The sequence below is a fragment of the Emys orbicularis genome, chromosome 3, assembly GCF_028017835.1.
Source record: "Emys orbicularis isolate rEmyOrb1 chromosome 3, rEmyOrb1.hap1, whole genome shotgun sequence".
Taxonomy (NCBI): domain Eukaryota; kingdom Metazoa; phylum Chordata; order Testudines; family Emydidae; genus Emys; species Emys orbicularis.
In genome coordinates, this window is record NC_088685.1 from 91,463,063 (window position 1) to 91,490,460 (window position 27,398).

General features: G+C 39.6%; 2 protein-coding genes across 2 annotated transcripts in view; one reads left to right on the forward strand and one right to left on the reverse strand.

Annotated features, from left to right (window-relative positions):
* The window catches only part of NT5DC1 (5'-nucleotidase domain containing 1), a 252,604-nt gene that overhangs the window by 22,705 nt on the left and 202,501 nt on the right, over positions 1-27,398 (forward strand). The gene's annotated exons all lie outside the window — the stretch shown is intronic.
* Positions 1,623-19,227, reverse strand: COL10A1 (collagen type X alpha 1 chain). The gene is made up of 2 exons (XM_065401591.1): positions 19,089-19,227; positions 1,623-3,517 (listed from the first exon to the last, which is right to left on the reverse strand). Exons 1-2 carry the CDS (start codon positions 19,225-19,227, stop codon positions 1,623-1,625), a joined length of 2,034 nt encoding a protein of 677 aa, XP_065257663.1.

The window sequence follows — 27,398 nt, forward strand, 5'->3', positions numbered from 1 at the left end:
AAATTAGTTTTTCAGGTTTATTTGACAAGCCTCTCTGATGCATACTCTTCTTTGAGAGCCATGCATGGACAGAAGAATCTTATATGAACAAAATCCTGATTACACTGTTACATGGCTATTTTGTATATTTAACACACACAAAAAAACAATTAAAAATATTAACTTAGTTGATTTCCTCATCTATGTACCAATAACTTCAGTGCTGAGTACTATATATTAGATGAATGCTGTATCCAACAAATTAATGAAACATTAAATATACGTGTGAACAGTAAATATGACAGTGTCATCTGTTGGCTGATTTAATTAGCTCTGCCAGGAATGTATCAGATATGTCGTTGAATAATGCACATTTCCAATTTTCATTAAGTGGGAAGTAACAAACCTAATAAAGATATATGCTTTTTAAAGAAATAAACTTACTGTGCATGAAAAACAGTGTGGGTAAGAGACTGCCTCTAATGATTTCAGGTGATCAAGCTATTTTAAATTTGGAGTATATCAGTATATGCATGAATGTCTGTGTTTTGTTGTGGATCTATAATGCCAGTTTCTGAATTTACTGACAAATTACAGTTGTAACATATACTCAGAACATTAGTTAGTCTACAGCACCTTAGTTTAAAATTTGCTTTAAAAATATTGCATTAGTGTGTTGCTGCAGATTATAAAATCACATTTCTAAAAAAATCATTGCACAGATTTTTAGATTCACAATCTGAGTATTCATCTTTAGCCTTAAATGCTTGGCTCTTCAGACATAGTTTTTTTTAAATAAATCCTTCAAAAGACCACCTTATCTAAAATAGACATTTAAATTTAATTACTATAGTACAAAAAACTTGCTTCCAAAGTCGTCTTGCCCTTTCTGTCCATCCCTGTAACCTTTCTCCTTCACCCCCCTGTTGAAGAGAGCCCTTAAAGGGACAACACCCCTTTTCTTGCAGATAGCTGGACAAATGATTTTCTCTTTCTTTACTTCTGACTATTTGATGAACTAGTTTTAAGAGATCCCTCCAGCGAAATCAGTACCTTAGTAAGATATAAAATCCTTTGTTATGCCTAAAATTTTTGGAAACATATATTTTTAAGTTGATGAAACTTCATAAACATGTCTGTTGTTGTTATAACAAAGTAAATTAGTGTTCCCTTTCTCTAAAAGCAATCTCTTGAACATTGTTATGAACACACTAAACTTCTGTGACTGATTAGTTTAAAATAATGTCTTTGTTTCAGTGAGATAAATATGTAGTAATCTGGAATGATTACTTTATGAAGGCTTACGAGTACATTTAAAATATGAAATCAACTTAGAAATACTAATTAAGAAAATGTAAAACAAAGAAGAGCTACATCATCTATTACTATAATGTTTAATGTTGTATTCAGCAGGACAGCTGACTTGCCCTTACTACAAAGTTTTTGCAAATAAATCTCTGACATACTTCTAAAAACGCACAAAGTTACTCTGAAGCTTAATTTTGAAACAAACTCCCCTACCCTATCATCCTCACTTCCCCTTTGTTGCAAATAATTTGTTTGACCAGTCATAGGTATCACATCATAGTCCAATTAAAATTGTCTGAAAGAGACAATATTAGGACCGCTAAAGTGGGATACTATCACATATGAGCAAACAAGAATCCTGAGAAAGAGGAGTGAACGTAATCAGAGGAATACAAGCCATTAGATTCTGCATTGGGCAACTGCAACCAGACTTGATCGTTTTCCATGAGATCAATGACAGCACTTCCAGAAGCTTGGTCAAGGTATCCTTTCTTGTACTCATCATAAGTGTACATGATTGGTGAGCCATTTTTGTAGAGTGCGACCCAAACATTTGTTCCTTTTACATGTACATGGTAAGAAAAATAGTAAAGTCCTGGGATCCTACATGTGAAGATTCCTGTTCTGGAGTCATAATGTTGCTGTCTGTTGTACAAGATTTTATCAAATTTGATGGGCACAGTGGCCCCAGGGTAGGCTTTGGAGAGAATGGCAGAGAAAGCTGACACTGGCATTCCAGTTAGACCTTGATTTACTCCTGCTTTCATAAGAGGCATTCCTGTGAGGCCTTGACTCTCTCCTGCTTTTATATAACCATCTGGCATCTGTGGGAGTATTGCTTGCCCAGGAGGACCAGGTGGACCCGGAGGGCCTGGTAACCCAGGCTCTCCATTGTTGCCTCTTGGGCCTGGGAGCCCAGGTGGCCCCATGGGTCCATTTAAACCTTTTGTAGCAATGCCAGCTGGACCTGGTAATCCTGGTGCCCCTGGCTCCCCTTTAGTGCCTGGAAAACCTGGAATGCCTGGTGGCCCAATTGGACCTCTTATACCAGGTATTCCAGAAGGTCCTCTTGGGCCTGGCTCACCATTAAATCCTGGTGCTCCTTTAAGTCCTGGTGCACCCATTGGACCAGGTAGGCCAGGTGGCCCTGCATGACCATTGTCCCCTTTTGGGCCTGGTAAACCTGGAGGTCCTTTAGGACCAGCAAGACCCTGCTCCCCTGGATATCCTGGTTTTCCCTCTAATCCTGGTAGGCCTCTGTCACCTTTAGCTCCTGGGTATCCTGCAAGGCCTGCAGGTCCTGCTTCACCTTTAGGCCCAGGTAGGCCGTTTTCACCTGGTATTCCTCTAAGTCCTTGAGGACCCATATTTCCAGGTGGTCCAGATGGCCCTGGTTCTCCTGGAACTCCAGCTGGGCCTTCATCTCCTTTGATTCCTGGAACACCGGGAAGGCCTTCAGGTCCTCTATGTCCTTTCATCCCTGGCAAACCTGGCTTTCCAAACCCTGGAAGACCTGGGGATCCAGGCATGCCCGGGGGTCCAGGCAGTCCTTTAGCTCCAGGAATCCCTGGTAATCCTGGTGGTCCATTTGCTCCAGGCTTTCCGATTCCTGCTGCTCCAGGTTCCCCAGGAAGACCTTGGGAACCTGGGATGCCTGCTGGTCCTGGTGCACCTGGTAAACCCCGATCACCTTTCACACCTGGCTGACCTGGAAACCCATTTTCACCAGGCTTCCCTATCCCAGCAAGTCCAGGGGGTCCTGGGGGGCCTTGGGGGCCTGGGAGCCCTCTGTCTCCTGGGCGACCTGGAACTCCATATCCATTTTCTCCCTTTAGTCCGTTTATACCAGGAATACCTGCCTCACCCTTTTCTCCGGGGACACCCCGGGGCCCTTGTGCTCCTGGTGGCCCTTGTTCTCCTGTCTTGCCAGCAACAGAGATTCCAGCAGGACCAGGAATTCCAGGAGGCCCCTGTGGCCCTCTTGATCCTGGGAGACCAGCAGGTCCAATATCTCCTTTTTCACCATTTAATCCTCTCTCCCCTGGTTTTCCTGGTAAACCTGGTAAGCCTGGCTTTCCAGCAGCAGAAAATCCGGGTGGGCCTGGGGGCCCTGGTGGACCTTGAGGACCTGGATTTCCATAGCCTGGTGGCCCTGCTGGGCCTGGTTGTCCTCTTGGGCCAGCAGGACCTGGTAGACCAGGAGGTCCTTGTTCTCCCCTTCCCTGTAAACCTAAGACACACAATACAATCATTAGTGCAGTGGTATCATGTTCATGGCTTGTCAGCATTTTGGCTGACACTTAGAGAGATGAAACAAAATAAAAATGAAAATACTAATTAGTATAATGTCTACAAAGATCAGTGTCTTTAAATTACTGCAAGTTCTAGTGGTTAGAGCAGAGAACTGGGGATAAGACTCCTGGATTCTATCCCCTGCAGAACCGATCATTTGGTGTGAACTTGGGCAAGTCACTTAAAGACTCTGTGCTTCAGTTGACCCATTTATAAAAGAAGCATAAAATACCTAAGGCACAGTAGTATAGAGTCTAGATAAATATTTACCTAACATTCCCATTTCCCTCTTCCACCAATTGTCTACTATAGTGATCAGCACTGAAATAGTTAATATATCATTCCTTCCCTCACCTGAGCGCTCGCTCATTAGGCATGACAGCTAACACTGCAATGAGATGAATGGGAGGAAGGCACATGGGAGTTCCCTACTGACTCTTTGTTTCAGCCTATCTATTTGCAGATTCATGAAGACTTCCACAGTGGTTTACATTTGGAAGTTTATCGCCCCAACTGTATGGGCTAAGAATATATTCATTCATTCATTCATTCATTCATTTTTTAAAATGAAAGCTTAGATTCTGCAGAATCTGAATACGTCAGGTGTGCTCTATACATATATTGAGCAATCTGGATTCAATGTGTGGGCTGGGTGTTTGACACCACAGATGAAACTTGTGTGCACCATGAGCCCTGATTTCTAGCTGAGAGAAGTGGTTTTTTTGTGTGGTTTCTGCCTTGCTAAAACATTCTGAATGAGACCTATCTAAACAGACATTGTTACTAGTCTGTTTCATGTAAAATAACTTTCTTTCCTGTGGTAGCTTGCTGAGAAGTGTGCAGTTAACTGTCTGTGTCCTGTGCCATGTGTAGGAGCCAATTGAAAACGCCTCTCTCACCACTGAGAGATGAGTCATGAAAAGTTTTCTATCAATAAATCCTTTATAGTGATCTTCTGACCTTAAGAATTAGTAGCTCGCGCAGGTGATGAAATGCATAATGGGGTTAGGTCCAATTTAAAGCACATTGAAGTCAGTGGACAGACCCCCTGTTGGTTTCAGTGGGCTTTGGATCAGCCCCTTAATGATTTACAGAGGTGTAAGAAGGGACCTAAACCTGCTAAGCACATAACTTGGAGAAATAGGAAGTAAATATGTTACAGAAAGTACTATTATCAGTGATAGCTGCTGCAACAATACTTCTGGAAATCTTTTTAAAAAGAAGTAGGGGGGGGGAGTTTCACTAGGATTTGAATGGAGCTATGCAAGTAGATTGTAAAGTCTTTAGGAGAGTAGGAAGATACATTGTTGGTTGAAACAACGAGGAGTCCTTGTGGCACCTTAGAGACTAACAAATTTATTTGGGCATAAGCTTTCGTGGGCTAAAACCCACTTCATCAGATGCACGGAAAAATTCAGTAGGCAGATATATATATTACAGCAGATGAAAAGATGGGAGTTGCCTTACCAAGTAGGGGGTTAGCATTGACCCTCCACTTGGTAAGGCAACTCCCGTCTTTTCATGTGCTGTATATTTATAATTGCCTACTGTATATTTCACTCCATGCACCTGATGAAGTGGGTTTTAGCCTACGAAAGCTTATGCACAAATAAATGTGTTAGTTTCTAAGGTGCCACAAGGACTCCTTGTTCTTTTTGCTGATACAGACTAGCATGGCTACCACTCTGAAACCTGTCATTGTTGGTTGAGTCACTGTGTGCTGTACAGAAAACAATTTGGTGGTGGAATGAATGGAATTAACGGTGTTAAGGAGAAGTTATAAATCGTATTTGAAGGCTGAGTTTGCTCTTTGCAAGGATCTTCATATCCTATGAAAAAATATTCCCTTTCTTTAAAGATTTGGATAGTTCCCAATTAACAAAATCAGGTAGGCATAGGAGGGGAGAATATTTTGATTTTTACAATATTGCAAATATATATTTTAATAAAACCACTGTCTTGTCTGTGGGCAATTCTTATTTAAAATCTAATATAAGTTCTCTTACGTGAGTCAAACTCAGATAAGGAATAAGTAATGATCTTATTTCTACACAGTTCTTGATTTCATTCAAACAATAGACAATCTTTTCCCCAAACAGTCTACAGTACTTGAATGTCAAGGATATTGATTTGAAACTTTAAAATTTATAGTACTAGATCATGATACCATGATCAATGAATTCAGTAAGATAGTAGTGACTACTCAATCTCCACATTTGAAAATGTGCAAAATTAAAGAAGCTTCCTAATGCCTGAACAGCTGTCATATCAATTATTTTACTAAAACTACAGCTATTAAGATTTCAGCCTTTCCCTCCTCCTTTCCTCCCCATCTGCAAGGCTGAATCGTGGTTTTGTTTCTTAGTAACTAAATCATATAGCATGTTTCTAGATAACATTTATTTGTAGTGGTCACTTTCACTTTATACACAGGTTTCAGAGTAGCAGCCGTGTTAGTCTGTATCCGCAAAAAGAACAGGAGTACTTGTGGCACCTTAGAGACTAACAAATTTATTTGAGCATAAGCTTTCGTGGGCTACAGCCCACTTCTTCGGATGCATAGAATGGAACATATATTGAGGAGATATATATACACATACAGAGAGTATGAAACGGTGGGAGTTGTCTTACCAACTCTTAGAGGCCAATTAAGTAAGAGGAAAAAAAACTTTTGAAGTGATAATCAAGATAGCCCAGTACAGACAGTTTGATAGGAAGTGTGAGAATACTTACATGGGGAGATAGATTCAATGTTTGTAATGGCTCAGCCATTCCCAGTCTCTATTCAAGCCTAAGGTGATTGTATCTAGTTTGCATATCAATTCAAGCTCAGCAGTTTATTGTTGGTCTGTTTTTGAAGCTTTTCTGTTGCAAAATTGCCACCCGCAGGTCTGTCATTGAGTGACCAGACAGGTTAAAGTGTTCTCCTACTGGTTTTTGAATGTTATGATTCCTGATGTCAGATTTATGTCCATTAATTCTTTTGCGTAGACTGTCCGGTTTGGCCAATGTACATGGCAGAGGGGCACTGCTGGCACATGATGGCATATATCACATTGGTAGATGTGCAGGTGAACGAGCCCCTGATGGCATGGCTGATGTGATTAGGTCTTATGATGATGTCACTTGAATAGATATGTGGACAGAGTTGGCATCAGGCTTTGTTGCAAGGATAGGTTCCTGGATCTTGGGTAGCAAATAGAATTTTGCAACAGAAAAGCTTCAAAAACAGACTCCAATGAGAAACTGCTGAGCTTGAATTGATATGCAAACTAGATACAATCAACTTAGGCTTGAATAGAGACTGGGAATGGCTGAGCCATTACAAACATTGAATCTATCTCCCCATGTAAGTATTCTCACACTTCTTATCAAACTGTCTGTACTGGGCTATCTTGATTATCACTTCAAAAGTTTTTTTTTCTCTTACTTAATTGGCCTCTCAGAGTTGGTAAAACAACTCCCACCTTTTCATGCTCTCTGTATGTGTATGTATATCTCCTCAATATATGTTCCATTCTATGCATCCGAAGAAGTGGGTTGTAGCCCATGAAAGCTTATGCTCAAATACATTTGTTAGTCTCTAAGGTGCCACAAGTACTCCTGTTCTTTTTACTGTATACACAGTTGGGCAAATGATGGCCATTAATTTCACTAGAGAGACAATGTGGGTGAGGTAATATCTTTTACTGGACCCACTTCTGTTGGTGAGCGAGACAAGCTTTCAAGCTACACAGAGCTTTTCTTCACATCTGGAAAAGGAACTCTAAGAGTATGTAAACTGTAATTCAACACTAGTGGCTGGCAGTTTTATAGCCCCTTGACCTGGGCCAGCCATGGGTGTTTGATTGCAGTGTGGACATACCCAAAGTGTCACAGATTGTTTAGCATAAGTAGTTAACACATATTCCAACAGACCATTCAAGGGAAGTGACCCATTAACACCTCTGCAGTCATAGGACAAAAAAGGGAGGTGAGTGGGTTACAAATTGTTGTAATAAGCTATAAGTCCAGTGTCTTTATTAAGACCAGGATTTTTGAGGCCTTGGCTACACTTGCAGCTGTACAGCGCTGTGAGGTAAACCTGTCTTCGTACAGCTGAGTAGGGAAAAGCGCTGCAGTCAGTCCACACTGACAGCTGACAGCGCAGTGGTGTGGCCACACTTGCAACATTTGCAGCTGTGTTGGGAGCAGTGCATTATGGGCAGCTATCCCAGCATTCATGTTGCTGCAACGTGCTTTTCAAAACGGGGGTGGGGTGGGGTGGATTGTGACAGGGAGTGTGGGGGGAGAGAGAGTGCTTTTTGGAGCATGTCAGCTCTCTATTTTGCAAGTTCCGAACTCCCGGCCCCCTGCTCATTCATTTACTCACTCAAAGCAAGCTGCAAACTGTTTGCTTTTCTCTGTGGTACGAGCTTTGAAACCGGCACTTCCGCATTCCTGCAGCCGGTCACAACAATGGAGAGGACTGGCCACTTGACAAGGTGATTAGTACAGCGCTGCAAGCGTTTACACTCACACCCGTGAGTCGTAGCCACTCCGCTGCAGCTGTTATTCCTCTCGGAGATGTGGAGTACCTGCAGCGGTGTACCCAGGGAGATACAGCGCTGTAAGTGCCCTGCCAGTGTGGACGGGGAGTGAGTTACAGCGCTGGGGAAGGCTTTAAAGGATCTTGAAAGGTGTGTGGGGTGGGGGGTTGATCATCGTAGCAGTGGAGATGTGTCCAGGTTTTTTATCTGTTGTTCTGGCAGGGTCTAGTGCTGGCTTGAGTTGGTGTGCCCTGGTCTGTGGGGAGCTTGCTTGCTATGATGAGCATGGCAAGGTTGGGGAGTTGTTTTGAAGGAGGAAAAACCCTCAGACCACACACCTAGTTGCCACCTGCCACCCCACACTGGAACCTATATGGGGTATCATTAAACAGTTACAACATGTACTTGATGGGGACCACATCCTGAAATAAATCTTTCCTGAATCCCCTTTTCTGGCCTTCAAACACCTTGTCTCTCTACTATCCTAGACCAACACAGCTACAACAACACTGCAAACGTTAATTTCACTGTACTGTCATGCATAATGTAGCATCACTTTTCTTTATTTTAGTTCCTTAGTATTATGCTTTTCTACAGAAAATGGTTTGGTGTATAAGAATAAAGCAGCAGATGGAGCCACTTCACCATGTGTCAGATATAAATATAGAAATAAAGAGTTGTGTACTTAAGTGTTGACTCCCCAAGGTGCTGTTTGGGAAATTGCGGAATCCTGTGGGACTTTGGATGCTGATTTTTGTGGAATACCTATAGCACTAGAAATAATATAAATGTCAAGAGGATACTTCAATGTGAAACCCCACAGTTTGCATAATATGTCATACTCTTCAGCTGATGGATCTGTAGATACAGAATACTGCTTTATGGCAAAAGTTGTTATGAATAGTTAAAGAAGGTGTGAAAGTAGAATAATAAAGTCCGCTGAGCAGATCAGGAAGGACCTGTCTGCGGATGAGAACGTTAACATTTGATTTGGAAAATGCTGCCGGATGGTGCATGTTTGAAGTGATCGATGGAAAGAAGTCTGAGTTCCACTGTGAATCAAAATATTTTCTGTTTGACAATGGTGGTTACACAATAGCTATAAATCAAATGCAGCTTAAATTTCAGCCTCTTAGGTGTGTCTGTGTGTAAACTTTACCTGGAATGTGTGTGATGCTGTAGTATTGCAGCCTTCTAGAATAAACTGCTGCACAAGTGGCACACATTATAAGTTTGTCCGGGATAAAGAGTATCCGGTGTCAGACTAGAAAGACTAGAGAAGTTAATATGTAGTTTAGAATTTTATGTGCCAAGAAACAAGCTGGAATAGGAAATAGGAGGGGAAAGCACTATACTGTTTAGAAGATATTTTGTGCTAGTTTGTGTATAAATATTTTCTCTTATTTAGTAATACGAAGTGAAGGCATTCAGCACTGCTTAGTTTAAAATAAAAAAAAATCCTTCATTCCAGTGCACAACTGGGGCATCTAAAAAATATAGATGGTAAAGTATGAATCCTATTGGCAGAACAATATATAACAGGATATTGCTAGTGAATGAATAGCCAAATGGTTACCCTAGTTATATTACAGTTAAGGGGTACACTTTTCCCCCCAAGAATTTTGGCAGCAACTTCCATTGAAATAAATGAAAGTCACATAGCTATAGGCTGCAAAGCTCTTATAACATTTACACATAACTTTACAGCTGAATTCCGATTGTCTGTTGGGGCTTCTTTGCTGATGTTACCCATCTGTACATCCATAATGTAATCATGAGTGACATCAGCAACTTTATAACCAGTTCTCATTCATGTAACATGCATCTGCATAGCTGTGATTGTGGACTGAGAAAAGGGTAAGAAAAGGTTATCAGCAACTTTCTGGAGCTGCTTAGCAGCTTTCTCAGACTCTCTTTACTATTCCTAATGATGTCATTTCAAGAGTACACAACAGGCTTTTGCCTGTTTTCTTTTACCCTTTCTCTTGTGGCTAAAGCCAGAAATTTAATTTTTGTTGACTCTTTTTACACAGATTATTTCAGATCTTGACAAACTGTTGCCCTTCTATTCTATCCTTCTCCAATTAGGCTAAAATAACTAGTCCTTTGAGGTCATGTTGTAATATGGATCGCTTGCATCACTGGATGTTGTATAGAATCATAGAATATTAGGGTTGGAAGAGATCTCAGGAGGTCATCATGTCCAGTCCCCTGCTCAAAGCCGGACCAACACCAACTAATACCTCTAGCGTAACTTGGATGGATGGTTGACGTATTAAATGTGAATCCTAATTAGTGGTAGATTATTATTTTTTTCATGTCCCAATTTGAGTTTGAGTAAGGCTTCCTTCCCATCCACTTATTAATTATTTTGAACCTTTAGACCTCTGCATAATACTCTTAACCAGAAAGTACAGATAAATAGTTCAGTTTTTCTTCTCTAAAAATATATGGCTGTACTTATTTGTAAGAGTCATGTAGGGAGAAGAAAAAACTGGTCTGTGTACAGTGTTTTTGATATTCACTGGGCTTTGCCTTCATGTGTTGCCAGGAAAATAGTTTTTAGCTGCCAAATGTAAAAGTACAGTTTCTGCTTCTACATAATTACAGTGTAGTCCTGAAAAGATCATGTTAGTTTGCCCATGTTACCACCTCATCATCCATTAACTTAATTAAAATAAGGCTAATGTTTTAAATCCTACAAATAGAAAGCAATCTCATTACTGCATGCAGCAAAAATATTATAAACTGACACAAGTGTTGGTCTCCACTGGGATGAGGTACTTGGAACCTGTCACTGTGACAGCAAAGTGGAGTCAAGTATCAGAGGGGTAGCCGTGTTAGTCTGAATCTGTAAAAAGCAACAGAGGGTCCTGTGGCACCTTTAAGACTAACAGAAGTATTGGGAGCATAAGCTTTCGTGGGTAAGAACCTCACTTCTTCAGATGCAAGTAATGGAAATCTCCAGAGGCAGGTATAAATAAGTATGGAGATAAGGAGGTTAGTTCAATCAGGGAGGGTGAGGTGCTCTGCTAGCAGTTGAGGTGTGAACACCAAGGGAGGAGAAACTGCTTCTGTAGTTGGATAGCCATTCACAGTCTTTGTTTAATCCTGATCTGATGGTGTCAAATTTGCAAATGAACTGGAGCTCAGCAGTTTCTCTTTGGAGTCTGGTCCTGAAGTTTTTTTGCTGTAATATGGCTACCTTTACATCTGCTATTGTGTGGCCAGGGAGGTTGAAGTGTTCTCCTACAGGTTTTTATATATTGCCATTCCTGATATCTGACTTGTGTCCATTTATCCTCTTGCGTAGTGATGTCCAGTTTGGCCAATGTACATAGCAGAGGGGCATTGCTGGCATATGATGGCATATATAACATTGGTGGACATGCAGGTGAATGAGCCGGTGATGTTGTAGCTGATCTGGTTAGGTCCTGTGATGGTGTTGCTGGTGTAGATATGTGGGCAGAGTTGGCATCGAGGTTTGTTGCATGGGTTGGTTCCTGAGTTAGAGTTGTTATGGTGCGGTGCGTGGTTGCTGGTGAGAATATGCTTAAGGTTGGCGGGTTGTCTGTGGGCGAGGACTGGCCTGCCTCCCAAGGTCTGTGAAAGTGAGGGATCATTGTCCAGGATGGGTTGTAGATCACTGATGATGCGTTGGAGAGGTTTAAGCTGAGGACTGTAGGTGATGGCCAGTGGAGTTCTGTTGGTTTCTTTTTGGGGCCTGTCTTGTAGCAGGAGGCTTCTGGGTACACGTCTGGCTCTGTTGATTTGTTTCTTTATTTCCTCGATGCCAACTCTGCCCAGTTTCTCCTCCCTTGGTGTTCACACCTCAACTGCTAGCAGAGCACCTCACCCTCCCTGATTGAACTAACCTCGTTATCTCCATACTTATTTATACCTGCCTCTTGAGATTTTCATTACTTGCATCTGAAGAAGTGAGGTTCTTACCAACGAAAGCTTATGCTCCCAATACTTCTGTTAGTCTTAAAGGTGCCACAGGACCCTCTGTTGCTTTTAGCAAAGTGGAGTGTACATTTTAACTGCCTAGTGCAGTTCTAGCATGCTGCTGCTGCTCTCGGGATTGCTTACTACTGAACTATGGTATCCAGTAGGGTACAGTGGTAGCCTGTGTTTTGGAACATAATTAAGTGATAACTGAAGAAGCAGTTCTAAGAAGAACTACATGGTATGGAAAAATCAGGAAGACTTAAGCCCTACAAGAATAAGAAATAACCTTCAATGTAAGTTAGGTATGTGGTTATTTTTTAAACATTACAGTTTCTTTTAATCACGGTTTAAACACAGATGGGACCAGTGGATGCAGCATACTGATTTAGTTAACATGAATTTGTATGCCACCCATGAGTTCTGTTACAGTAATTAAATCCTGCATTAGGAAAGAGCATGTAAGACAAATGTAATGTAAAGTTTAGTCTTTTAGACTGCTCTGAAAAATTGCGGTAGTCCACCTGGCAAAAAATTTTTAATTATCCCAAAAGTATTTCTTATGCTAGTGAGCAATAAGATATTTTCCAAACCTGCTCATATCACAGTCTTAATTGGTTAGTTCTATCTTCTTTTCTCTCTCTTTTTTTTTAAAATCTTAAAATATACGAGATTCTTCACTAATGGTTGCCTGTTCAGTGTCCTCTATGAGCTATTTGTGGTTACGGCCTAGCTTCTAGTGGATGTGTCCACATTGAAAATACACTTACCTTGTTAAGCAATAGCCTCAGCAGAGGGGATATGGAGAGTGAATTAGCTTTTCACCTATAAAGGTGATCCTTCAAGATGAATGTTTAGGGCACATTGGCGGGACAGAAAGGGGGATGCATACCCTGCTGCTCCCCATGCTCTATGTGTTCTGTGAATAAGGCTGTCAATCTGTCACCCTTCATAAGTAGTAAATTAATTAAAACCTATGAGAAGGTATTTTTTTAAGTAACCATAGAAATTTGAGGATCTAATACTCCTTGCTTCTCTAAAGTTAATATTTATATTACTTTTGGTTTAGAGATTCTATAATTGTAGCCATTTCAGATTTCTTTGTTCTAAAGTATAACAAACTGTCAGCTAGAGTGCATCTTAAATTCTATAAAACAGAGTAAGCAGAGTGAGGTTGGAAATCAGAAGCTTAATTTGGAACTTCAGATTCTTTCAGTTTTACTTCTGTGTCTCACCTCTCTGTAGGGAATGTAACTGCAAGGGACGCCCAGGCTGCTGTTCTTTTCTCCTTTCCACCCATACTTTCAAACTCATATACCCTGCAGTCTTCCTTTCATGTGTTCAGTGTATAAACTGCAGCTTCTAACAGTGGCCTTCTGGTGCACAGAATTTGGCACACAATTTGCACGGAGGTTGCATCAGGACCAGAGGCGGATTAGAGGTTTGTGGGGCCTCGGGTCAGAGCAAGTGGGTGCCCCTCCTCACCCGTTCTGCCTGCAGTGCTCCCTGCTCCCCTTGCGCTCCTGCTGGGGAAATGGGGTTGGGGCGCAGGGGCTTGCTCCCCCCAGCCCCCGCTGGCCTCCCTGCCCAGCACTCTAGCCAGGGAACTTGGTCAGGGCGCAGGGGCTTCCCCTGCCTGCCTGGCACTCCTGCCGGGGAGCGGGTTCGGGGCACGGGCACTTGCTTCGCCCGCCCAGCACTACTGTTGAGGTTCTGTCGGCACCCCAATTGGCTGGGGCCCCTGGGCACGGGCCTCGTTGGCCAAGTGGCTAATCCACACTGATCAGGACCCTTTAGAATTATGCAAATTATTCATAACCAGATGAGGGGAAAACTGAGGCCAAAGAATCAAATGTTAACTATTGTTAGTATGGGAGTTTTATGCAGTTACCTAGAGTGCCAAAGGAGAATACCTGAGGCACAGCAACATACACAGTTTAAAATATTGCTGTTGCAATTAAAATAATTTCGAACAAAGCCTTAATACAAATAATTGAAACTTTTTTAAAGTGATATATATGGTGTTCAAATTATTGTTGAGCAACCACAGGGGAAAAAAAGAAGTAAACCTCCCCTCTAACTACATGAATTCTACCTTTAAATGTAGTAGAATCCAAAAAGAGTAAATAAGGTATATAAAGAGGGCAGTTTGGCAGTGTGGACTATGTGACTCTGGCCAAGTCTGCTCTCCAAATGACTGTAATTCAAGGAAGCTCAGTGCAGGCCCACCAGGTGAAATGTATACTATATCTTAAGAGCTGAGCCAAGTGACTTTAATTCCCATAAAGGGTCAATACTCAGTTCACCGTGCTACACTTTCATACCATGAAATCACTTTGGTTCTGTTCTGATTCTCCTTTATTTGTCTAAGTTAGATGAAATAGACCCTTGTCTTCATTTAACACTCAGAGCTGGCTCTCCACACCCCTTAGTGGAATGTTACTTGGTTTGCTGATGTGAATCAGAACATATGATTTTTCCACTACCCACTCCCCTAGAGGGCCATGTTAGGTGATAGTTTACTTGGGAGCATTGCCATTCCCAGTAACAAATTCAGGTCAGTAAGTTCTGTACAAATCCTTAGGAATGATAGACACATGTATCTAAAAATTGGTTAAGTGCATCCTCTAGGGAAAGGCAAGGGATTTGTTGCCTTAATCACAAAGTGTTTAAAAAAATCAGCATTTTGTCAGCAGATATCATTCAAGTATCTCACTTCTCCTACTCCAAGTATAGTATAGGGGGAAAACTGGGATAACTATATGGCATCTGTTGGCAATTGTTGACTTTTTGAACGGTGACCAAAATACATTTCCAGTGATGCTCAACGCACTAGCTGAATGGCAACATTTTAGCTCTTGTATAGACTTGCCAATGGAATGCTACCACCCAGGGCTTAAATTTAACCAGCGCCATCTGGAACACAGCTCTGGTGAATATTTTCAAACCCATGGAAGCTCTGACGTCCTGCAGGGCTGAAGCCCTGGGGCTCCGGGAAATACTCTGTGAGAATTTAAGCCCTGTTAACCCCTCACAGAATGTAGCTGCATTTGGCAATGCAATAGTTAAAGGAGGCATATTTGTGGACCTGAGAAGGTTGATATTTTCTTTACACAGAGGTTTAGAAGGGTAGAGAAAATCCTACCCCACTAAGAACCTAGAAGGAAGCAGTATGTGCAGTTACTTCATTCATTTACCCTTGTTAGGATGTTCTGTGTTACCCATCTCTTTGCATTTGGAGTTTGGAAAATGTAACATTGCCAAGCCAGGACCTCTTCTTAAATCTAATTTCAAAGTTAATATGTCTGTTTAAAATCTCAGTCCTTCTGTTTTGTAAAGGGAAGGTGTATTAAACCATGGTAGAACAGGGCAGGTGAAAAGATTATGGGCAGCAATAGCTTTAACCAGGATAACTGAAGTGTTGGTTGGCCACTTTAAAAAACAAAAAAAAAATCTTGTCATGTATTTTCTGACACACAACGTGGTCTATGTACTCTGACTCTAGCCAGACCTTGTTTACATATCAAGTTCAGTGTGAGGAGAAAGCACAACCAGCAAGATTGAGATTTTTTTTTTTTTTTAGAATTAGTTGTGTGGTTGTCCTCAACCAGGAATTTTGCAGACTTCAAAGCTGTGAACCAAAGTTCTGCAAATAGTATCATAATATATTTAGCAAATGATAATGCTAAACACACTCAAAAGAGGAGAAAAGTATGTTCTCTGCCTGGGAAGTTGTTATGAGTGGGATTTGGAAAAGAATTTCTAACATCGCCCAACTCTGCTCCTATTGAAGTGGATGGTAAAACTTCCATTGACTTCAGTGGGACCAGAGTTATGCCGACACTGAGTTCTTTTTCAGAATCCCACCCATCATTATTAGAATCAACTACTAAAATAAAATTATGGAGAAAAATAGTTATTTGTCGCCAATGAGCAGATTGGGGTTTACACATGTCCCTTGTTAACAGATTTTACTGACATTTCCAGTGAAGGAGAGCCAGAGCTGTGGATTTAAAAAAAAATAAGCCTGGGAAATATAAATTAAGATTAACAGAGTGATAGGTGGGGAAGGAAGAATTATCTAGGTTCTACTTCTGTCTCCTAGAAGTTGGGAGGGACCTAAATATTTGCGTCCTCCTTTTCCACTCCCTACCTTCTCCAGTCATTTTTTATGTAAATTACTAGGTAAAATTTGGGGTGTTTCAGAAAAAAACACGTCTCTGACTCTGCTCAAAATCCTGAGGTTGACTGTCTGCATAGTAATGAGAAAAGTGGACAGGAATAATTCAAGTTTGCAAGTAGGGAAGATGGGGAAATACATTCCAAAGGGCTGCCTAAAATCCTATTTCAAGCAGTATTTTCATACAAAAATCTATAGCATTTTCATACCAAAAAATGAGTAAGGGAAGACGCCATGGACAGTAGCCGATCCCTTGTTCCATTCTTTTCTGCCCTGGGACTCTCCCTACCCTACCACTCCATTCTCTAACCAAATCCCATGGAGTCCTCACCCCATGGATTACAGAGGCAGCTCTCTTTGACCATCATGACAGATCTGTTAGAATGAGTGCGTCCACTTGAGAAAGTGAAGAAGGTGGTCTTGTCCTGTCTTTTATCTGTCTTGCTTTTACAGAGAGAGACTAAAGATCACAGAATTGAGAGTTTCTGCTACTGAACAGCTACTGGGATAAGTTAAAACAGAAGTGTATCTCGGGTTCTGTGAAGTAAGTCCTTCCCAACAAAGATAACTAGCAAGACTCTGTTCATGAAACAAACAGCAAATTGAATGATAGACTGTTTATTCATTTTCTTGAGGGGCATTATTATTTGGTAAGTAAATTCTAGAGACAACCCAATGGCAAGTCAGTGAAAATCTGGACTGTAAACATAGCACAGTGGGTGTGTCTGTTAGTGAAAGTTAAATCACCAGCTGTATGTCTATTCATTACAGAAATTTAAAAGTCATGAGCAACATTTTTTTTTGGTCACAGGGCAAACAACTTGGTGTGTTTTGCATTTAAATTATTTTAAAAATGAGTTTTTAAAAATAAAATGTCTAAGCCACTTGGAAAAAACAAAACAAAAACAAGTCAATGCTCAGACTGAGGGTACAGTAGCAGACAGGACACCAATCAATACTCATGCCGAAAACACAGACTTTAACACAACTTTTTACTGATAGCAGGAAGGATTTATGATCAAGATTGGTTTCCTGATCTCAAACAACACTTATTTGCAACTGCCACGTTCCTGCACAAGTATACAGCTACATGTAGGTGAGCTATAACAAAGATTAAAAACTACTCTGAATGCACCCTTTGGTACAGTAGGAAAGAAAAGAATGGTCACTTCTGTCTTTTTGGGCATTTTCTGGCAGCAGAATTGAAAATCCAGCCAGGTACTAAATGCTTTGACAGGAAGTGTTCAGTACTTTCAATGCACATTGAGGATAATAGGATTTGACTTGAGGGTACTGATCAGGACTGGGTCCTAAATGATCATGTGGATACAAGAAAGCTACTCTTTTATTTTATCAGTTAATTTTTAGCAAAAATCTCCACTGAGGAGAAAATACCAGTGGGTAATATGTAGAATCAATTATAAAACTTGATTTATTGGATTTTGATGATCCATTGTGGTTTTTAAATATCATGCTCATTTTAGTCTTATTCTTCAAAACTATTTGTATGTCGCGTATGCAGCTAGGACACAAAACATTTTGGCATAGATGATTTTAAAAGTACTGGATCTTTGTGCATGGCTCCCAGCTGCATTGACTGAACTTGCTGTTTTATATAAAACACACACTGTAGTAACAGTAGCACACCCAGATGTATTAATGGTGTTCAGTGCAGTGTACTCATAATTTCATTTTTTCAGAAATCATGCTTTATAGAAACCAGTTATACTCTATAGCTAGTTATCTGATGTGAAATTTGTCAACAATTTGGAGAGCATTAATAGATTAGTTTCTGCATGCTAGAGATGACTCAAGAACGTTGTTTTGATTGTTAGTACTGAATGCTTGTTTCAATTTAACAGACACTTTAAAAAAAGAGGGCTTTCATATACCTTTTCTATAGTGGTTTTAATATATATTATCTATAATCACACACTTCATACACAGGAGAGAGGAAGAGAGGAAAATACATACTTATAATAATCCCCTCAAAGTGTGTGTGAAATGAGTTGAGAAATATATGACCTGTTCAAAAGAAATATTTTTATAGAGCAGCTATAATTAAGCATGTTTCAGAAGCATCTTTGTAAAACCAATTTATATTTCAGGTGTTTAAATTAGTCCGTTTTAATAAAGATGTGTATTATTCTCTAGCAGTTATGTTATAGGGTTATTTTCTTATCTCACTTCCATCACTGTAACTCAGATTAGTTCAGTGAAGTTACTCTCGGTTTACAAATGTGGAACAGAGATCTAAATTTGGTCCATATATACTGGATTAATATTCAGCATTACTAGCTTTTACAATCGTTGAATTTTAAGTAAGGAAACTAATGTAACAGTAGAATTGGACACCTACATTTTTGTCTGAATATTGCAGCCAGCTGATTTATTAATGTAACCCCCAGTTATTTTTTATTGATGTGTCCAGTTTGATTGCTTCTTTTGAAAGCCATTCCCAGGTCAAGAGCACTGATGAGCACTGAGCAAGATTTTATATATGAATATATATGCCTCAAGAGTATTCTAAATGGTAATGGCAAAATTCAAAATCACTGCTGCTCGCATGCTCTCTACCTCTTCTTATTTAGTTGTACTATAAAATGGGAGTTTCCCTCTTCCTCTCAGCCAAGAGAGTAGCATCTTCTTTCTCTCTAGACATTACTGTCAGAACCTGTCCCATTTCTGTCTGCAGTGATAATCTTGGTCAATACTATATAGCCATTTATAAAACTAAACAGTTATTGCTGACAGTGAACAACAGTAAAACAACAAGAGAGATTATCTGTACTGTAATGAACACACGTAGGGTATAACTGCTTATAATATTTTTTAAAAGATATTTCACTTACCTTGACTTTTTACGTTAAATGGTAAGAAATGTGGCCCCTTCATGCTGGCTTGTTTTTGGTATCGTTCAGAAAAAAACCCGTCACCGCCATGGACAATGTTCAGAGAAAGCAGCAGCAGAAAGGATATTTGTACCTGCATATTCCCCAATCTGTTCTGCATTAAAGAGGAAAAATACTTATGCAAATGATTGTTCTCTTTTTAAAAATAAGTTGATCAGTTCAGGTTTCGCAGCAATGAACAAATAAGTTGTATTTAAAATAGTTAACGTTACAGGTTCAGTACTGCTTTATACAAAACTGCTCCCAAATCTATGTATTTCTAGTGGATTTCTTAAAGTATACCTATTTTAGTCAGAGAAAGTGGTTAAATTTTTTAAATACTTTTTAAAAGTATAGATATGTAAAATCTGTAATCTTACCAGATCAGATTCTGTCCCATACTCTTCCAATCAACAGTTTTTTAAATTTTGTATTAAATATAATCAGCATATTAAAATATGTAACAATTTAAATTCATTTCAGAAAAAAAGTGTCAGTTTGCTATTAGGTTCTATAATGTTATGGGCACGCCAGCCCCTTGAGGCTTCCAAAACTAGGTTTGGGAGCATAGCTTGAATCCTCTAGAATCAGGGAAAAGTCTCTCTCATATGCATTGCAACATGGCAGCATCGCCTCCTTCTAATTAACGCTGTATCTATAAAGGGTAAAATCCTGACCCCATTGACATCAATAGTGAAACCCCCATTGACTTTATTGGGGCCAAGATTTCACCCTTAGCCTTTGGAAGTAATTTTCCTTGTGGCAGCAGGGATACTGGCACTTGCTCTTAAAGAGAGAGCCCCAGTAAACTTCTGTCCTGTATAAGGAAGGATTAGATTTGTATTGATAAATGTTGATTTCGCCATACATACACAAATTGATGAAAACATATTTCCATTGATAATAATCAAAATTTGCAGATAGGCAAAATAAGAAAAATGCTGCTTGAAAACTTACCAAAGTTTGATTTAAGGATATTAACTTTGTATATTTAGACATGTGATATTGACAGTTTTTATTTTAATGGTTATAAAGCTTTAATCTTTTGAATCTCAACATCTGTCATTAAATTGTCTGACTCTACTATTGTCTTACACCCCCCCCCCATTTCCTGCAACTGTGAACATTTAAATCAATGACAATTGAAAAAAATTGCTTAAAACCCTTAATTTTGCCCAACTGAAAATTTAAATAAATAAAAATAGGAAAAAATGAACATAGATAATATCTATCTATCAAAATTTAGGAAAAAATAATTAAAATTGAATTCTGTCAGACCTATGGTTAATTTAAATTGGAAGCCAAATGAAATGGAATGAAATTATAGCATACCAGAATAGTGTAGAGTTCTAAATATGTAGTAGCCTTTCAGTAGCCTACTGAGGTGCTCTTCCGCCACAGGTGTGCAGAACAGAAGCTGTTATTTCAAGTATCCTTCTGAGGTATTTATACTGTTTGTTCCCTTGTTAAGTCAAGTTGCACTGTGTTTAAGCTCCTCCCTAAAAGTCATAAGCACTAATAGGGGGAGGGATGTTGGGCAGGCATGATGGAGCAGGTTGGAGTTTTTCTTACTATATTATATTTCACGTGTCTTTGGTGAAACTATACTCGTCGTGATGAACATTTTCTTAAATTATTTTATATCCCTTTTGTTTTCAGGATTGAGAGAGGTAGCATTGGAAAAAGCTTAAACTTGTAAGTGGGGTAGATATGTGTTACTTTTTTTAAATGGATTTCTGCATACATTTGTAAGGAAATGTAGTTTCATAGATTGTGAACTTCTTACTATCTTGGAGCAGCTACTTTCAGGAGTTAGCTCCATTGAAGTCAATGGAGACTACTTGAGTGAGTAACTGCTCACCAGTGTGTGATGTAAGGGACTTACAATATGTTCCTTTTGTGTTAATTAGGGATTTGTACAGTTCTGGAGCCATCTGAACCACTTATTGTGCTTGTGCATAAAAATGAAATTGAAGAAGTAAATTAGTGAGAAAGTATTTACATGTGTGTTTCTGTTATGTTGTCTTAGATTTATAACACATCAAATAAATAGTCCATATATAGGGACTGTTTATATGCAATGAAGTATTCATTCATAAAGAAACTTGAGTTATACAATGTAATACCACCATTTCTATTTCTGTTACATTCAGTCTTACTAATTTATTGAAATAATTGATTTTATTGCATATTGAAAAATCAGACAAATGTAATACAACCTTGCATTTATTTTTTTTCAGAATTTTTCTATATGCAGTAAATGACTTTTGTTTCAGGTTCTGGTTCAATGCAGTGTTGTTTATGGTGCATTTCCACAAAGTTCCTATTTAATGGCTTTGTCTCATTATGTTTAAACCACCATTAATTTACTGTATTGGGTCAAATTTCATTACAGTTTAGACCACACTTAGCAAATCTCTCTGTTTGTTCAAAGTATAGATTAGCACTGGCCATACTAAGCCCATTGGAATAATTTTTGCTATATTGACTATTTCTGCCTGTTATGACTTGTCTACTTGGTAAACAGTGACAGATGGTCTCACAATATTTCAGCCCCATTGTCATCATTAATCAATTCCAGATATCATGTAGGAAATTTTAGTTCCTGAATCATTCATGTCCCTGATTCTAAAACATGACATAAAAGCAGAAATAATATGGACATAAAGAAAATAACCTTCTGAATTTAGTGTGAACCTCCAAGGCTAAATGTAGCATGCATATTACTTTTTAAAAGCATTCTTGATAAAAGTTAAATATGAACATTTCTAAAAGATCTATACATTTATAAATGATCAGGTTTTTGCATTATATTACAATGTTGATTGATCTGTATGTTAATGCAAATGTAAGTAGGCAGTAGAGTCATGGATTCACGGCCTGATTCATGAGTATGTCAGATACTGCTTATGTTTTTATGGAATGTAGCCCTCTAAAACTGTGGAGGTTATTGAAAAACAAATGCAAATAAAAGTAACTGCACTATTGTTAACTGGAGCCAAACATTCCTAATTTGATTAACTTCATCCCTTTTGTGGAGAGAGAGCTGGGCATCCCCGCTGTGCCATCTTCCCCATTAGCACCTTCTCCATGCTGGCATAGAGGAGTGTTCTGTGCCAGCCTGGACAGTAACTACTAGATCTATGCCTATGATGTACTAGTAATACTAATAACAAACAGATGCAGTGAGGAGGGATCTCATGCCTGGTAGGCACAGAAGGGCTGCAACCACCATCCCAAAGATTGGATGAAGTGGCTGTGAACAGGCTGCAGCACAGCTGCATGGCATACATTCTACTGAAACTCAGCTTCTGTTTAAATCAGTCCTGGAAAAAAATAGGGCTTTATGACAAATATCCTGAAACATAACTCATCATGCTGAAAAAAACGGATGGACTGTCAAGTCTGGTATTGGGTTTGCAAGTGTGCCGGTACTCTTCTGAACATATACTGTTGTTGTGAATAAAGGTCATGATTGATGTCGTAAGTCATCTGATGTGGTATTATGTGGTGTTCTTTCTCCATTCTTCTTCACAGCCACCCTCAAATAATTTTCTGTTCCATGTTCATAAGGAAAGTCTACTCTGGAATATGTCCCTCAGAATTATTCTTATATTCTTTATTAAACTTGTGTGTATAACTAGGTTGGTGATTTTTAGAGGAGGCTTACATAGTTGAGTTGTCACTTCCTTGGTGAGAGCCCCCATTTTCAGTTGCTTATAATTTTCAGAAAAAATAAATTTTGGACTGAAGTTGACCATTACGTTTCTTATGCTGCTTAGTTTAGAAGTTAGTGTCATTGTAAATTTCAGTGAGAATCCACTCAGCCATTACTCAGCATTGAGTTACACACCCAAAGCACAAGCATAAGGAATTTATTTTTCAGATGTTAAAACTGAGCAAAAACTAAAAACCTTTTTTTGTTCAGGTAATTCCAAAAATAGTTTTGTTTTAAAATGTCAGCTGTAATAAGTAGGAAGCCCTCTATGGAAAATGTTGCCAATCTGACAATATTGGGTTAAGAAATAAAGTTAGGAACATCTGACTATAGTCCTGTACACATAAAACTTCTTACATTCCCTGCTAATTTCTAGACCAATGCATAATGCCCCCCCCAAATAGGTACACTCCTGCTACACAAGTAATGTACACCCATATTTAGCTGACAGTCTTGTTTCCACTCATCCCACTTTACTGCCAGAAGGATGAATAATCTCTGTGTGAACACGTGTGAATAAGGACAATTGTTGGGTCAGGAGACATACACACACACATCTGTTGACTTTAGATTTATGCCAGACTCCACCCTGGAATGCTGCTTCATGGGGTTGTTTGGCTTAGGGTTTGGTTTAGTTTTCTGTGGTGGTGGGAAGCTGAGGTGGGCTTGTGGTTTTCTTCTTCCTCATGTTCCCCCTACTGCTGTGGGCTTTCTCTGAGTGCACTATCATGCCAGGATTTAGCTGTAAGCATACATGTGAAGTGTGGGGTTCCATATATATGCACACACTTGTGTATGTCTATATTCAGTAACAGCACATTAAATAAACACACCTGTGTTTATTTGAACACCTGATCATGGGGACTGGCCACTTAAATACACTTAATGTGTATTTGAAAATTTGCATTCAAATACAGGTATCTTTTTCATTAACAAAGACGTCTTTAAAATAGCAATTGAAAAGTTTGAAAAGTAAATAATTTTACTGCAATATAATATTCCCTGTTCTAAGTAAGAATAAAATTTGAATTTCCCTGGATAACAAGAAGTAATTATCAGAGAATTGCAGTTTTTTTTTAACTGGGCATATACACTTTGTTATAGTTACATGATGTTTGTTTCCTGAATGAATGACATTATTCATAATTAAACACACATGTTTATTTAAAGAAATGACCTTTGTGGAATCCCCTCACAATCCATAAACCTAAGCCCATGTGTACGTCTTTGCAGGCTCAGAGCAGGGCCGGCTCCAGGGTTTTTGCTGCCCCAAGCCGCTGAAATAAAAAAAAAAAAGCCGTGATCGCGATCAGCTCTGCCGCCGCCGCTTCAGTCTTCGGCGGCTGGTCCTTTGCTCTGAGAGGGAGTGAGGGACCCACCGCCGAATTACCCCCGAAGACCCGGATGTGCCGCCCCTCTCCGTTGGCCGCCCCAAGCACCTGCTTGCTGGGCTGGTGCCTGGAGCCGGCCCTGGCTCAGAGTCATAGCTAGAAAAATGGTGTGGCTTTGGCCCTGATCCTGCAAGTTACTCTGTATGGATGGACCCCTGTGCCTGTTAACTTGAACAGAGTTCCACAAGGGCATGATGTATGTGTGTGTTTGACCTACTGCATCATCACTTGCAGGATTAGCATGACCAGAGGTGGATTACCATTTTGTGGGGCCCTGGGCCAGAGCAAGTGGGGGCCTATTGACTACCCCTATGCTAGACTGTCAATATATTCAATATTTTTTAACTAACAAAATATAAATATTTTCAGCCAAGGGCTCTTTTTGTCACAAAGTGTTGAAGCCCTTTCCTTGGTTAAAGATATTAGAAAGTCTTTTTAAAACAGGAAAACAAACTTCTAGATTCCTCAATCACTCACTGATAAATCAGTCCAGGGGAAGAATTTATTTATCTAACTAATTGTAAAATAAATAGGATTTTTTTCAGCTGTCATCTTTTGCAGACTTGTATTTAATGGATGCTTGGTTAAGTTAATCTTGCAGGGCAATATTGTCTCATCCATTTTTAAAGCAGAACTCACCCTGGAATACCAGAGAGAGTCTGTTAAAAAAAATTATGAGACTTTATTGCCATATAGCTTGGTATTTGTCATTTTTTAGATTCATATCACTTATACTTTTAACTAGAGCTGTCGATTAATTGCAGTTAACTCACACGATTAACTTTAAAAAATTAATCACAGTTTTAATCGCACTTTTAATTGCACTGTTAAACAATAGCTTCCCAATTAAAATTTATTAAATATTTTTGGATGTTTTTCTACATTTTCAAATATATTGACTTCAATTACAACACAGACTACAAAGTGTACAGTGCTCACTTTATATTATTTTTATTACAAATATTTGCAAAATAATATTTGTAAAAATGATAAACAAAAGAAACAGTATTTTTCAATTCATCACATACAAGTACTGTTCTGCAATCTCTTTAGCATGAAAGTGCAACTTACAAATGTAGATTTTTTTTTTGTTACATAACTGCACTCAAAAACAAAACAGTGTAAAACTTTAGACCCTACAAGTCCCCTCAGTCCTGCTTCTTGTTCAGCCAATCGCTAAAGACAAACAAGTTTGTTTACATTTACAGGAGACAATGCTGCCCGCTTCTTATTTACAATGTCACCTGAAAGGGAGAACAGGCGTGCGCATGGCACTTTTGTATTTACGGGCCAGATATGCTAAACATTCGTTTGCCCCTTCATGCTTCGGCCACCATTCCAGAGGACACGGTTCCATGCTGATGACACTCGTTAAAAAAAATAATGCGTTAATTAAATTTGTGACTTCTTGGGGGAGAATTGTATGCCTCCTGCTCTGTTTTACCCGCATTCTGCCATATATTTCATGTTATAGCAATCTCGGATGATGACCCAGCACATGTTGTTCATTTTAAGAACACTTTCACTGCAGATTTGACAAAACGCAAAGAAGGTACCAATGTGAGATTTCTAAGGATAGATACAAGGTTTAACAATCTGAGGTACCTTCCAAAATCTGAGTGGGACAAGGTGTGGAGCATGCTTTCAGATGTCTTAAAAGAGCAACACTCCAAAGCGGAAACAACTCAACCCGAACCACCAAAAAAGAAAATCAATCTTCTGCTGGTGGCATCTGACTCATATGGTGAAAATGAACATGCGGTGGTGCGCACTGCTTTGGATTGTTATCGAGCAGAACCCGTCATCAACATGGATGCATGTCCTCTGGAATGGTGGGTGAAGCATGAAGGGACATATGAATCTGTATCGCATCTGGCACGTAAATATCTTGTGACACCGGCTACGACAGTGCCATGTGAACACCTGTTCTCACTTTCAGGTGACATTGTAAACAAGAAACTGGCAGCATTATTTCCTGCAAATGTAAACAAACTTGTTTGTCTGAGTGACTGGCTGAACAAGAAGTAGGATTGAGTGGACTTGTAGGCTCTAAAGTGTTACATTGTTTTATTTATGAATGCAGGTTTTTTGTACATAATTCTACATTTGTAAGTTCAACTTTCATGATAAAGAGATTGCATTACAGTACTTGTAATGGGAGAATTGAAAAATACTATTTCTTTTGCTTTTTTACAGTGCAGATATTTGTAATCAAAAATAAATATAAAGTGAGCACTGTACATTTTATATTCTGTGTTGTAATTAAAATCAATATATTTGAAATTGTAGAAAACATCCAAAATATTTAAATAAATGGTATTCTATTATTGTTTAACAGCGCAATTAATCACGATTAATTTTTTTAATCTCTTGAGAGCCCTACTTTTACAGTTGTAATCAGGGCCGGCGCTTCCATTTAGGCGACCTAGGCGGTTGCCTAGGGCACCAGGATTTGGGGGGGGCGGCATTTTGCCACCGTCGGCAGCAATTCGGCGGCGGGGGGTCCTTCTGCGCTCCGGGTCTTCGTCGGCAATTCTGCGGCAGGTCCTTCACTCGCTCCGGGACCCGCCGCCGAAGTGCCCCGAAGACCGGGAGCGCGGCAGGACCCCCCCGCCGCAGAATTGCCACGGACGACCGGGAGCGCGGAAGGACCCCCGCCTAGGGCGCCAAAAACCCTGGCGCCGCTCCTGGTTGTAATGGTGGCAGAATAAATGTCCTGCATTCAAGCTCACATGGAAGGGTGGTATGTGATTATTTTGGCACTAGGTACTTGGCTAGTTGTCATGTAAGGTAACTTTTGACTATAACATTCCTTTTTAGCATAAGATTATTTTTAACCAGGCACCACCCAGTTATATATTTATAACAGTATTTCTACTAAGTCTGTTTACCTTCAGTTGTGCCAAATAACCATGCGGCTTTAGGAAATACTTTTGATAGTCCTATAAATTTAACTCAGTGACCCGAGTTTACTGATCTCTATGATTCTGAGGAGGATTGCATTATTATTTAATTAATGTAACAGTGCCCAGAGCCCCCTGTGAGGTTTGCAGCCCCATTGTGCTGGGGATTGTACAGACATATGATATGAGACAGTTACTATCCAAAAAGAGTTTATAATCATAAATTAGGTACAATGCAGCAAGTGGGTGGAGGAAACTA